At 45.2% G+C, this 14161-nt stretch overlaps 1 protein-coding gene across 1 annotated transcript; it reads right to left on the reverse strand.

The window, feature by feature from the left end:
* Positions 1 to 2906: 2906 nt before the first annotated feature.
* TMEM37 (transmembrane protein 37) lies at positions 2907 to 11174 on the reverse strand. The gene is made up of 2 exons (XM_053404830.1): positions 10756 to 11174; positions 2907 to 6755 (listed from the first exon to the last, which is right to left on the reverse strand). The coding sequence occupies exons 1-2, from the start codon at positions 10774 to 10776 to the stop codon at positions 6183 to 6185; spliced, it is 594 nt and encodes a 197-aa protein (XP_053260805.1). The 5' UTR covers positions 10777 to 11174; the 3' UTR covers positions 2907 to 6182.
* Between the last annotated feature and the right edge of the window lie 2987 nt (positions 11175 to 14161).

Genomic DNA, 14161 nt, shown 5'->3' on the forward strand with positions numbered 1-14161 from the left:
TCGGGAGCAATGTGTGCGCATTGAGAAGCAGCAAATTCTTCCTCCATGGGCGGCAATAGCTAACAAGAAGATTCCAGCACTCATAATTTGTGGCTGTGTATTCCTGGCCTTCTCTTCTATTGCGCAGAGTTGCAGCCTTGCCCACAGAAGTGCAAGAGCCTTCAAACTGGTAGAGCGAGCAAGCAAAAAAGAAAGAATGCATCTGAGGCCTTTTGATTTGCATGTGCAAATAAGGATGTGCACATTTGAGTTCCCCTCTTACGGGAACCACATGCAGGTGTTGCTAACGTGAGATTCTAACATGGACCTACCAGGTAGAAGAAATTCATTAGCACATGTGACTGACACTGTGAAACTGGGTTTCAACAGATCCTGGGTATTCATTGCTCGCTAGAGAAAGTAATCATTCCCCGCCCACCACATTATTGATTTTCTTATGCCTATATATCACTAGCAGCTGCCAGTCACACCCATGCTAAATGGATCTTGATTGGATTCGGCATTCATGCATGTCCTGCATAGTACAGCTTGTATTGTTTGGCCTTTTGACCTCCTGCTGTAAAAATTGAATTCTTTCCCCTCATTTATTTCTTTGCACTCAGGGTGCATGTGTATGATCCAAGCACACTTTTCGGTGCCCACTTCATGCATCTGCCAAAGCGGTCTCTGTACTGACTGTGGCAGTTTGTATGACCAGTTGTCTGAACCAAAATCCAGAATTAAAGCAAAGGTAAAGGTACCCCTGCCCGTACGGGCCAGTCGTGTCCGACTCTGGGGTTGCGTGCTCATCTCGCTCTAGAGGCCGTGAGCCGGCGCCGTCCGAAGACACTTCCGGGTCACGTGGCCAGCGTGACGAAGCTGCTCTGGCGAGCCAGCACCAGCACAGCACGCGGAAACGCCGTTTACCTTCCTGCTATAAAGCGGTACCTATTTATCAACTTGCACTTAGGGGTGCTTTCGAACTGCTAGGTGGGCAGGAGCTGGGACCAAAAGACGGGAGCTCACCCCGCCGCGGGGATTTGAACCGCTGACCATATGATCGGCAAGTCCTAGGCACTGAGGTTTTACCCACAGTGCCACCCGCTTCCCTACCACCCGCGTCCCCATGACCAGTTGTCTGAACCAAAATCCAGAATTAAAGCAAAGGACTTATCTCCAAATAAGAAATATATGTAGAAGCCTCAAACTAAGGATAAGGGGAGTTGCCACACTTTCCCAACATGCTAGGGTTAAAATAAATCCTGAAAGTAAATTGCCACAGGGGAAGTTACCAAAAAAATCTGAATTAGCATTTCTCTTAACTGACATCCATCTTTTCAGAGCTACTGTTTCTTGTCTCACATGAGACCTTGAACAAATTGAAGCATAATATACGTCAGCTGGGACCAAGCCTCTACCATGCTCTCTTTTTTATTTTTGCATTGCATTGTGTTAATGATGCATAAATAAATATGCACTCCTTAGTTGTGGTCCAATAGCTTACAGGACTCCCAGAAGGCTGCAGTGTGGAGCAAGTAGCCCATTCCTGCTGAAGAGATAATAACAACATCTACTCTGTGTTATAGTCTGAACCATCTAGTTTGTCTGGTGTGATCATTCTGTACTATCCCTTATCGAACAAATAGTTGTGATGAATCCAAAGCTAAATATTAGGCGAAAACAACATTATACATAGGCAGGTAGGCTTAAACTGAATTGCCCTCTTTCTTCTGCTTCCTCCGGTTGTCATCTTAGCTTCTTTCTAACTCATAATAAACTTTGTGAAATTGGCTGTTGAAGTCCTGTGTGCATTTCTGCCAAGCTGAAAGGGACTTGCTTTTCTTTTCAACATGCCTAGATCATTTTGGCATCGCACTACACATGCATATGAGTTGGGAATCTGAGAGAAAAGCAATCTGCATTGGGTTCAGGGAAGAACCAAGTAAGCTGAATGCTACCCCTGTTTACTGGGAAATCCAGTAATTAACAAAACAAAACATCCTACCTGTACTGCCAACAACCCATTTGTGGCATATCAATGACCCACTTACAGTAGTGCCCTTCCAAGTCTGAACTGTTGCAAGCTACTGATGCTGCCGCCTTGAGCCAAAGTACTAATTAAGAGCCTAAGAATTGCCTGTGGAGTGCCAGACTTTTCTAGTCTGTGGCAGTGGCCAACCTGATGCCCTCGTGAACCTCCCAAGCAAAGAAAGATGAAGATAGCAATTCCTTGCTGTTATTCAGCCCTGGGTGTGAATGTGCACCCTTTTCTGACTATGCACAGTACCAGTTGCACGTGTATCTTTGATTAAAGTTGAATATTTTCAAATATAATTTGGTTTCTTCTGCTAAGCCTTCCACGCACTGTATCACTCTGCTCTGGAGAAATGTGTGGCTGTGAGACTGTGCCATAGTTTGTGTTCCAATAGTCTTCAATTTTCATTTTTGATTTTGGAGGAAAGCTAGGAAACACTCAGTCCGATTCAGTATTATTTACACTGACTGGCAGCCGTCTCCAGTGTCTCAGAGATGGATCTTTGCCAGTTCTACCTGGAGATGCTGGGGGTTGAACTCGGGTCTGTCTGTGTGCAAAGCACGTCTCTACCATTGAGCAACAGCCCCTCCCGCATCCGTTTCCATGCTCTTGTTTAATGGCTAAAAGGTAAAGGGTAAAGGGACCCCTGACCGTTAGGTCCAGTCATGGCCGACTCTGGGGTCGCGGCGCTCATCTTGCTTTACTGGCCAAGGGAGCTGGCGTACAGCTTCCGGGTCACGTGGCCAGCATGACTAAGCCGCTTCTGGCGAACCAGAGCAGCGCACAGAAACACCGTTTACCTTTCCGCAGGAGCGGTACCTACTTATCTACTTGCACTTTGACGTGCTTTCAAACTGCTACCTGCCCCCAAATCGCGACACAGGACTAGAACTAGCAATTCACAAAGTAGTTTATTGAACATTTGACATTCAGATCTGAGATTTCTTCCTATATTCTCTAACCTTTTTTTTTTTTAAGAAAACAGTTTAGAAAAGCTGCAGGTTTCATAATAAAAAACAACAACACTTATTTGAGACAAAGACCACATACAAACACACCCCTTTGCTATCACACTCTCCAGTCTTTACTGACAAATGGCCTTTAATAGGAATGGAATCATAAGCCCATAAGAAGAACCAGCTATAGAATGGCATGGAGGGCTCCTTCAGATTGTCAGCTCAAAATGGGTCTCTAATGCGTTTTAACCTCCATGGGATAGTCTTGAAAGCTTCAGTTCAGTGGAAATTGTGTGATACCCAGGCCCGCCTAATGCATGTGGGATGTCTTATCATAGTGTGCCAATTTTAGAAAAGTCTGAATGATGTGTACTTCAGAGAGTGTTGGAGTGTTGAGCTTTTGTAAAAATGGAGCTGAAACTCTTAAGAAGCAGCCAGTGATAGGGGGAGGGAATGCAAAAGTCCCCTAAGCATGTGTACTTATTTAAAGGAAGCTATCACTTCTGTGGCTCTTACACAGCAGATTAGTCACAATTGCACAGTTGTTGTGCTGCAAGATGATTATCTGGGTAGGCCCATGGGGAACAAAGCCTTGCCACAATTTCTTCATTCACTAGACCGTTCTTCCAAAAAGACATCATGTTTCCTAAACAAACGTTTGGGATTGCCCTTGAATTAAATCCATGGCACAGTATTGCCTCTTTCCAGTTGCCAGATGTTTGTTATTTTAAAAGGACTGTGCTTAAATGGAGAACAGCACAGTCTCTGACACACATCACATGTTTCTGATAAGGGTTTGCGTTCATCAGCCCTTTCTACCATTGACAACTCACCTAGAACACCTGAACCATTTGTGGACAGTTGGTCAACACTTCTGCAACATAATCATGAACAAATGTGTGCCAACCACTCACCATTTTGACAACTATTTGGGGGTCGGGTGTGTTGAACAGCTTCACATAAAAGCCACCTTGACCAACCCCTTTTAAGCCATCGTGGATCGTGAGGATACTTCTCTCTCGACTAGTCACGAAATGGTTGCACTGGGTAAATGGTGGTTCTTTAGGGTATTACGGCTGTTGTTTCACCAAGAAACAATTGTCAATCCATACAGAACTACATGGGTAGTTACGTGTGTCCCTGGATGTATTTTCAAAATAATCCTGCCAGCAGATATACACTAGATCACTCCTCAAACCCAAACAAAAAAAATTTCCAAGCATTTTTATCAAAGCATAATTTTTTTAAAAAACAAGAAGAGAATTTGAACAACACTCCCAGCTTGGATGACTGCCTTCAGAGAAAGAGAGAGCAGGAACTTTGCTTCCTGTGATTTTGAGAAGAGGGAAGTGAAATTGGCAATGCTAGCACAGCATTCCCTGATCTACATCCTGTTCTCTGAGGACTGCATAGAGTGATGGCGTTTTGAAAGATCATCTCTAGCCCACAGGGAAGAGTTTGCCTTGTTTTTTCCTCATTAACTCTGAGTAGCAAAGACCTCTTTAACAATATATTGGGCAGATAGCTCTGCCTCTCTGCAGCAAAGTGCCTTTGTTGCTGCTAAGCTGCCCAATTCACCTCTTCGGCTCCAACACAATGAGGGTTGTGGATCTTCTATAATTGAAATCATTCTAACCCATCTGGCCACATAATGAGATTGTGGAATCATGTGAAGAAAAAGGGAGAGGGAGAATAATACTTATTCGTAAAGATGCTTACTCTAAGATAGAAATGACTGGGGTCCATGCTTGCTATCCATGAATGAAAGAAATAACAATCAGACATAATATTAAATTATATAGCATAAATTCCAGCCATGTAAGAGACGACTGCAACCCATATATTAAGCATTTTGATTCTCTGTGTTGCTCTCCAGCAACAGGGGTGCCTGAATGTTACAAAATTAAAGGTGGACATCTTAAGGAAGTTTCTTTTAAAATCACTTATACTGAACCAAATGAATACTGCAGGTGTTATTTTATCATTTGGCCGGTGTCGTTAAGAGTATACCTACTGTCATTAGGCTCCTTGTTGTGGTTCAAATCAGGCAATCAGTTTTGTCATGATGACCAAAGTCTGGTTGTCTGTGTCCGTCTCCATCAATGCGCCTTCCTGTGGTTCCCCTTCAAACCATCCTGCTTCCAGGTAGGAGATGCGGCTGGGCAGTGCTTGGAACCTGTGGCCCTCCATGTATTGTTGGACTACAACTCCCATCATTCCTGACCACAGGCCATGCTGGCGGCAGCAGCTGATGGGAATTGGAGTCCAACCACATCTGGAAAGCCACTGAAATCCATTCCAGGGCAGCCCAGCCACCTCTTGCACTCTGGCCTGAGATCTCTTCCTTTCCCACTTGGAAAATGGTTAAGAGAGACACCAGAATGTGGTGAGATGTAAGACAAGCCCTGTATCTCGTGAAACCAAATTGTCACCATAAAAAGGTTCATGGGAGGTACAGTTCAGATGAGAGCAATTATCTCCACAGTGCATGGCTGGTTTGTTGAAATGTTGGCATTGTATATAAATCAGATATACTCTCATGGCAGAAACAACAAGGACCAAAGCCCATATAATGTTTTTTGAATAGGTTATGCTAAAATGCAAATTATTTGAATTTGGAGGTGAGACCTTAGTTAGCATTCTCAACATTTTGCATAGTACAAATGATCCTAATCTTGATCCCAGCTGATGTGCAAAAATGAAACCATGAAGTTTTCTGAAAAGGACAAAGCACATTTATAATCTTTTCTCACTTGGATACTGAGTATGACCTCCAGTGAGATTTCTTAGTCCTGACAATCTGACCTATTGGTTTTAATGAGATTAAGTCACAATTTACTGTGACCTGGTTGGAGCTTTTGATTAATAAATCTAAGAACTCCAGATAGATTACAGTAAGGATGCGCCTTAAATAGCATTAAAACCAGCAAACCAAGTTTGTTTTGCTTTTACTGGGCCACCTTTAAATGAATGAGCTTTAAACAAAGGAAACCAGTCTTTTGCACTTCCATTTCTGTGGAGAGTTACATCATTCAAAATCTAAGCAGGTCATAATAGCGAACTTCCAGTATCCAGCATCCATTATCAAGTGATCTTGGAGACATCCATTTCATATGTTTTCTCTTAATGTAAACTAAGAAAACTTGGTCTCCTTTTGAAAGGCCCCAGTTTACTTTTCTGTGTATCTGGTGAAGCTAATATCCACCATTCTTTTAATTTTTCCTCATTCTATTCCACGGAAATGTGATGTTGTTAAGATGAAGTCCACTGATTCCATTCAGGAAGAAAAGGAAGGCAGAAATGAATTCACACCAATAGGTTAGTGTGAAACCCGTGAGAGTGATGTGGTCCCTCAGAAGGAATAAGAAGCTCAAAACTCCAGTGAATGAGAGCAGGAACGAGAGAAGAACGAGGATCGATCCCATCGACCACTTCTTCCTGGAGTTGACGTCTTCACAGACTTGGGAGACCATGAGAAGTTCCAGGCCAAAGATTGCGACGACAACAGCAAAAGACACCAGACTTCTTGCAAAAGTCATTCCCACGTTGATCCCTCGAATGTTGGCCAACGTGAGATCAGTGGCACATTTCAGGGCACTATTGTTCCCGACTGTGCAGAAGTGCCACAGTCCAAAGAGCTTTCCCTTGGCAAAAAGCCAGTGCCCATCGCACACAGCAATGGAGGACAGGACAATGGCTATCGCAACGCAGAGGATAATCAGGCTCCTGATGAACATCTCAAAAAACGATCTTGTCCGTCTTCTACGAGTGAGTAACCACTGGGCCTTAAAGAGAAGGTCCAAAAAGAAAGAAGTTAAATACCCCTCCTATTAAAGCAACACAGATTGCTTTTAAATCGCAGCCAGCAATTATATTGCTATTGATGTTGTGACCAGTTAGAAAGAATGCTCAATAACAGCAAGAGTCGTTGAAGTCGGTTAAATACACCGTGCAGACAAGCTTGGTTGGGTACACACTATACATTTAAAGCACACTGCTACCCTCAAAGAATCTTGGGAATTGTAGTTTGTTAATGGTGCAGGGAACTTTAGATCTGCGAGGGGTTCCCAGGATTCTTTGGGGGAAGCAATGTGCCTTACATCTATGGTGTGTATATGCAGCCTTAATATACAAATGATTTGAGAGTGCTGTAAGAAAGGGAAGACAGTGATAAAACATTTAAAATGCCACAGAAGCAGTGGAAGTCTTACCAAACCAATCTTTTGAATATAACATCTCGTGTGTGTGTGTGAGAGAGAGGGGGGGGGGAGAGAGATGCTACATTTATGCTGTTAAGAAAAGAGTCTGGAAAGAAAGTAAATTATCTGCCATATTTCATTCATAAGAAAAAGAAAAGTGAAGCAGGCTACACTTAGTCACATCTTTCTTTGGTCTTGTAGGCAATGCCCTGGCTGACTACCATTCAGAGAAACAACAAGGCACCATATACTAGCAAACAGAGTTTTTATTTCCCACTAGCTGGACCATAAAGAAGGCTGATTGCTGAATAATTGATGCTTTTGAATTATGGTGCTGGAGGAGACTCTTGAGAGTCCCATGGACTGCAAGAAGATCAAACGTATCCATTCTTAAGGAAATCAGCCCTGAGTGCTCACTGGAAGGACAGATCGTGAAGCTGAGGCTCCAATACTTTGGCCACCTCATGAGAAGAGAAGACTCCCTGGAAAAGACCCTGAAGTTGGGAAAGATGGAGGGCACAAGGAGAAGGGGACGACAGAGGACGAGATGGTTGGACAGTGATCTCGAAGCTACCAGCATGAGTTTGACCAAACTGCGGGAGACAGTGGAAGACAGGAGTGCCTGGCGTGCTCTGGTCCATGGGGTCACAAAGAGTCGGACACGACTAAACGACTACACAACAACAACAAAGCAGCACAGACCTGTTCTTGGCTGAACCAGGAAATCCTCCCACCATCGGAGCATTTTTTTAAATTGTGTGTGTAGGAACAAGACTATTGCGCATGTGGCTTGCCCCACTTTATGAACTTGCCTCCCTGGCTGCCACTGCAAACTTGCCTGCCCAGGCCGCCCGCCCAAGGCTGCATTGAAACTTCCCCAGCTTAACATTTCGATCTGTCTTGCCATGGCTTGTTCTGTGCAGAAGTGTTGGCTGTCATTGACGCCGCCTCCGGAGTTTTAAAAGTGAGAGGTTAAAATGTTCCACTTCTCCCTATACACACTTTTCTAGTAATGAGCATTGCAGCTCCACCAAGTTCTGATTTCCTGTGTGTTGGAGGAAAGGACCCTGACTATTTTGATGTATCCAATCAAGATAACCTTTACTGCATGGGGAGCTGTCTCATGGGTTTTCCAGGGCCATCATTTTATAACGTTGCAAAGGGAGTAGTGATGTGATTTCACAGAATTGTAGAGTTCGAAGGGACCCTGAGGATCATCTATTCCAACCCCCTGCAATGCAGGAATATACAGCTGTCCCATACAGAGATTGAACCTGCCACCTTGGCATAATCAGCGCCATGCTCTAACCAACTGAGCTATCCAGGCTGCTTTGGATATGGGCACAACATAAGGAGCAAAGGAATATCATTGCATTGTACAGCTGGAAGGGACCTCAAGGGTAATCTAGTCCAACCTCCTGCAATGCAGGAATCTTTTGCCTAATGTGGGTGCTCGAACCCACAACCCTGCGATTTAGGGTCTCATACTCTACCGAGTGAGCTATCCCAGGCAGAGAGGTATCAAAGAGAAAACCAGGACTTCCTCTCTGATCAGCGCGATGAATGGTGATGTTTTCAAAGGATAAGGAGTGTGAAGCAGGAGAGGACAACTTGGGGGGAAAGATGGGAAATTCAGTCAAGCAGAGCTTGCGTTGATGATGAGACATCCAGCAGAGGAATAATAAATGCTGGATAGGAGTTGCTTAAAGGTTAAGTGTTTTTAAATGCTTGATTTTATTATTTAATAATTTTAAGGGTGTGTGTGTGTGTGTGTGTGTGTACACATGCATAGATTTATATGATTTTGCTGGAAACTGCTGAAATGGGAATTTGAGGAAAAGGCTGTAGCTCAGTGGTTGGAGCATCCACTCTCCATACAGAAGGTCATGGGTTCTAACCCCAGCATCTCCAGGGCAAGGAGAAACCTCTGTCTGAAATCCTGGAGAGCAGCTGCTAGTGCAGAGAGGATTCAGTTAGAAGGACCAATGGTCAGACTCAGTATAAAGCAACTCTCTATGATGCCATCCTGCTCCCATTTCTCAGGAGCTTAGTTCACAAGCTAAAAACATTCGCTGTGAGCATATCTTCCTTGTAACATCCTATATCTCTTCTTTTCTTAATTGCAGCCCCTGTGGTTCATTATATATCTATCTATCTCTATATATTAAAATATGGCTCTTGCACAAAATATCCTCACAAGATCCACTGAGCGAGAGTCAGTTTTGCTGAAACATCAGTAATAATGTCCCGGGGAGGAACAGAGCCACTGATCTTTGTAAACAACTCATTGCATTCCAGGAGAGACGGGAGGAAATGGAGCAAGTTCAGAATGTTATTTGAGTCCTTAAGTTGACAAAAGCTTACACAGTGAAACCCCAACGGACCATAGCTCTGCCTCTGGAGCAGAATCGTTTTGTACACATGATGTTAAAAGGGGTTTCATGGCGGAAGAAAGGCAGGGCAGAAATGTCAGAAAGCAAACAAGTTTTTAAAAAGTCCCCACCCCTGAAATATGCAGCTAGAAAGCACAGATTTTGCATATTCAATGGGACAACAACCCTGTGAGGTAGGTTTGGCTGTGAGGCAGCGACTGGCCCAAGGACACCCAGTGAGCTTTATGTCGAGCGGGGAGGATTCGAACCCTAACCCCCACGCTCTAACTACTGTCTCTCATCAGATTTCCCTCATTGGATGGTGAATGCAAATTTAGAAAAGCAGTCCAGACATTCAAAGTCAGATGTAAATGCCAGACCCTCCAAGTGTCTCTATTTTCCAGAGACAGTCCCAGATTTACAAAAACTGTCCTGGTTTCTGATTTGATCCTGGAATGTCCCTGGAATGTTCTCATGGGAGAAATGTTGGAGGGTATGGAGTTATGTGATCCCTTCCCAGCCAAGGAGATAAGGTACCATTTTTAGATGTTTGAAGGCTGCCCTGTATAGGGAAGTTTTTTTTTTTAAAAAAGTTTAGTGTTATATGTATGTATGTATGTATGTATGTATGAAATCTCCCAGAGTGGCTGGGGCAAACCAGTCAGATGGACGGTGTATAAATAGTGAAATTATTATTATGATGGAATAGGGTGTCCCTATTTTCATCGGAGAAATGTTGGAGGATCTGAAACACACACACACACCTACAGGAAGAGGGAGCGATGGAGAGAGAGATTTTGAGATTGCAGGAGGACAGAAGATCTTCTATCCGGGAAGCTCTCCTAAAGGAAACGACAGGGAGAGACAGAGAGTTGGCCACAGCCAAGGGGGATCGACACAATAGCACACGAGAGAACTTTTTCCGCCTTGCTTCAAGACAAAGCGATGGTAATAAGCGGGGAATTTGCATCGAGCAACAGGTGGCAAAAGAAAGTCGGCTAGTTTGAAGCGCGGGCTGCGATGAGCGGCTCTGCCTGTAGGGCGAGGGGGAAACGCGGGCAGAGGCGCTGCAACGCCAGAACAAAGGGCGGCGGCGGCGGCACACAGCGATGCCAACAAAACACGCAGCTCCAGCTCAAACAAAAAGAGATAGATATATATTTGTCCCACCCGCCAGAGAGGAAGAATGGCTCCTCCTGGGCTCCCGATTTTACCTGCACTGCGATGGCTGTCATGCTGCCTTGCGCCCCTTCCCGCGGAGCGAGGCGGCGAAGTCCGGGGAGCAACTTTGAGGCCGGCGGCTGCGCGGCGGAGGAGAGCGCGAGAAATGTCTCCCGGGCGCCCGCTTCACGCGCCCGCTCCCGGCCAGGGGCCCATGGCGGCGGAGTGGGGCGCGTCAAAGGCCGCTCTCGCCCGCGCGTCCTGCCGAGAGCGGCGGGAGACAGGCAGGCGAACTGCCCTTTGAGTTTTCCCTGTGGCTGAGTCAGCAGCCGAGCCGAGGAGGGAAGGAGGAGGAGGAGGCCGCCGAAAGCGGCTGGAGCCGGCGAGCGGCTGGAGGAGGAGCAGGGGGAGGAGGGCCGAGAGAGGCGGAGGGCGCTCCGGGCAAGCCCGGCGCCAGGGAAGAGCCGCCGGGGGCACAACCGCCGCCCTCGCCTGGGCCGCGGCAGAAGTGCAGGGTCCCCTCCTGGGTCGCCGCGGGTGGCAGGGATCCACGCAGATCTCCCCAGGTCGCCTTTTCCGGGGGGATCCGCTGTTTTCTGCGCGCTTACGTGCGCAGGTGACCTGGAGTGCTCCAAGCCGCCTCTTTCAGGGCGACCTAAGTTGTGCTTCCTTCCTCTGTGAAATAGGCATTTTATTGGTTTTTTTCACAGCAGGGCAATAACCGCAAACAAAACAAGACTTGGAATACAGTTTGTCAATTTGTCAGTAACAACAACTTATTTGTACCCCACCTTTGCCCCTGACGGGATTCAAGGTGGCTTACAAAGGGGGGGGGGAATCACTAAAAATGTAGAAAAAAACAATAAAAAACGAGCGTTTTGTAACACGTGTTTTAAAAATACCCACAATTGTGATAAAAAGCAGCAGGGCACCAGCCCTTTCATTAAAAGCAGTCACTTGGCAAAAGCCTGTTGGAACAAGGTCTTCACCTGCCAATGGAAGGACAACAAAGAGAGCCAGGCTAGCTTCCTCAGGGAGGGAGTTCTGGAGTTGCTACCACCAAGATGGCCCTTTCCCACATTCTCTCAGGTGGAGATTGGGAGAAGGGCCTCCCCCAAAGGTCTCAAAACCCAAGCAGGTTTGTATGAGGGAATGTGGTCTTTCAGATAGCTTGGACTGTCTCTAGGCGTTGTGATCAAGTTGTGACCAGAGGAGGAATAACCACAGGGAGAAGCGCAGAGAAAAGAAGCACCATGGTGCATCTGCAGAAGCAAAACCAGACACCTTCATCTGCCTCAGCTGCAACAAAACATGTCTCTTCCATACAGGTATTAGTCTCTACAGCCTGCACTGCAACCCTGCAACAGTTTGACTTCACCCCCAAAGGCACACTTCTCCACTGTCTCCTTAGACAGAGAAAGGCCGACAACAGCAACAGGTTGCATTTCATTATCATCCAAGGTCACCTTTTGAAAGTCCACCAGTCAATTGGGGATAACGTGTCACAAAAAAGCTTCTGAAATAATCCTAAGGACATAAGAAGAGCCCTGATGGATCAGGCCAGAGGCCATCTAGTCCAGCATCCTGTTCTCACAGTGGTTAACCAGATGCCCATGGGAAGCCTGTTACATGAGCCCAGTAACATTCCCTTGTCCTGTGGTTTCCAGCAACTGGTATTCATAAGTGTTATTGCCACTGAGAGAAGCATATCGCCTCCATTTTGTTTGTTTTAGAGGTGTCACTAGACACTCCCCCCCAACAGATGAACACAGCACGCACGCTCGCATGCACTCTCTCTGGGAATTCTTACTCACAGTAGGGATCTCCCAGCAATGATTGCACAACATTTAACATAAGAAAAACACAAGAAGATAAATGCCAGTTGGGCAGCTCTGAGCAGCCTGTGAAAACTGGATCCAATGCCAGCTTCTTGCCTGGGGTAGACTGCACATGCTTGCAGTTAAACTGGCATTGGCATGCTAGGATGATTGAAGGCTGATGCTCTAACATATTTGTACCCTCAAGTCCTTATGTTCACCGCCTGCAGCTATCAAGGCATTGCTGAGCAAAATAAGGGAGGCAGGGTGGACAGAGGATCCTTCTTACTCTCTTGCTGCTCACCCTTGCAGTGAATTGATTGTTGGAGCAGGGTGGTGGGCTTATTGATTTGTCTGTGCTGTCATTTCCATGTAAAGTGTATATCCTCAGTTTCTTTCTTGTTCTGAAATCTATAGCTCTTAACATTTAAAAAGCTATCTTCTTGTGTTTGATAATTGCCCACGCAGTATTTGCACCAGCACTGTGAAATGTTATTTCTTGCAAGCTGTCATCCACATGCTTTCCCTGATCATTCCATATTTCTGCATTCGAAGGCCAATATTGTTTCGTACTTGGTGACTGTTTCATTGACTAAATCAGGTTATGTGGAAGAAAAAACAAAATGGAAAGAAATCTACTTTATTGGGATTTCATGTACTTGTAGTGCTGGTCAGCTATTTTCTTGTTTCATGCTCCCTTTGGACTATGTCACAAATTAGGAGTCAAGTCTCTTTTCTGAGAGCAGCAGCTAGTTTTCAGGATCAACTGAAACAGCAGTTAGTAGAGTGAAATACAGCAGATATAGTCCTCTGCAGCACACCTTAGGGGATACAGCCTTGTATAAAGTCAGGGAATGGGCTAAAGGTCTCCAATTTTACATGCCTGAGATCTGATAGTGTTATAGTTACTCCACATAAAGGTAAGGAAGCTCCTAGCCAGAATAATAAAACAGCGAACTTTTGCACTCTCTCATTATATTTGATAAAGTCATTACTGCTTTGAAAAGATTGCAGCATGTGAATCACAAGGAAAAACATCCAACTTTATCAGAGTCTGCTGTCAAAGTCCAAGCTTTGTCTTGAAAACATAGCAATCTAGCGTTTTAAGAGTGTGATTAGGGCAGTTCGCAACCCCACCAAGGAAATACTCCAAACCAAGTGGAAGGCTCACAGTTCAGGGTGAGACCATGTTTCAATCTTTGGCATCTCTAGTTAAAAGGATCTCAGGTAGGTGTACTGGGAAAGGCTTTCTGGAGAGGCACTGTGCGCCCAAGTAGAAAATACAAGCCTAGATAGTCCAGTGGTCTGACTCTGCATAATGAGAGATGTAAGACAACACTTTAAAACAGCTGCCTCATCTTGATTAAGCATACCTTAGCACATTCAAAGTGTTCAGCATGATTTATGGTCACCTCATTCATTTTTACAACAGTCTTGTAAAGTAGGCCCGTATTATAAAATTCTATTTTAATGCTGGGGCAGAGAGAAAAGAAAGTGGTGCTTGAAAAGAGTGCCACCAAAATACATTTGGGGCTGAGATGACATTTGCAGTCTTTTAGGTGGGAGATACGGGACCAGATGATGTTGGACTACAACTCCCATAATCCCAAATCATTGTTCCCCGTCCTTTCCTTCAGATGCT

This window comes from Podarcis raffonei, chromosome 1, assembly GCF_027172205.1.
Source record: "Podarcis raffonei isolate rPodRaf1 chromosome 1, rPodRaf1.pri, whole genome shotgun sequence".
Classification (NCBI taxonomy): Eukaryota; Metazoa; Chordata; class Lepidosauria; order Squamata; family Lacertidae; genus Podarcis; species Podarcis raffonei.

What these genes read in the sequence shown, in the direction of transcription:
- TMEM37 (XM_053404830.1), bottom strand. Translation starts at nt 10,776, where the DNA reads ATGACAGCCATCGCAGTGCAG. An exon ending in TGACAGCCATCGCAGTGCAG is followed by an intron (nt 6,756 to 10,755) that starts GTAAAATCGGGA and finishes CTTCTCTTTAAG; the next exon opens with GCCCAGTGGTTACTCACTCG.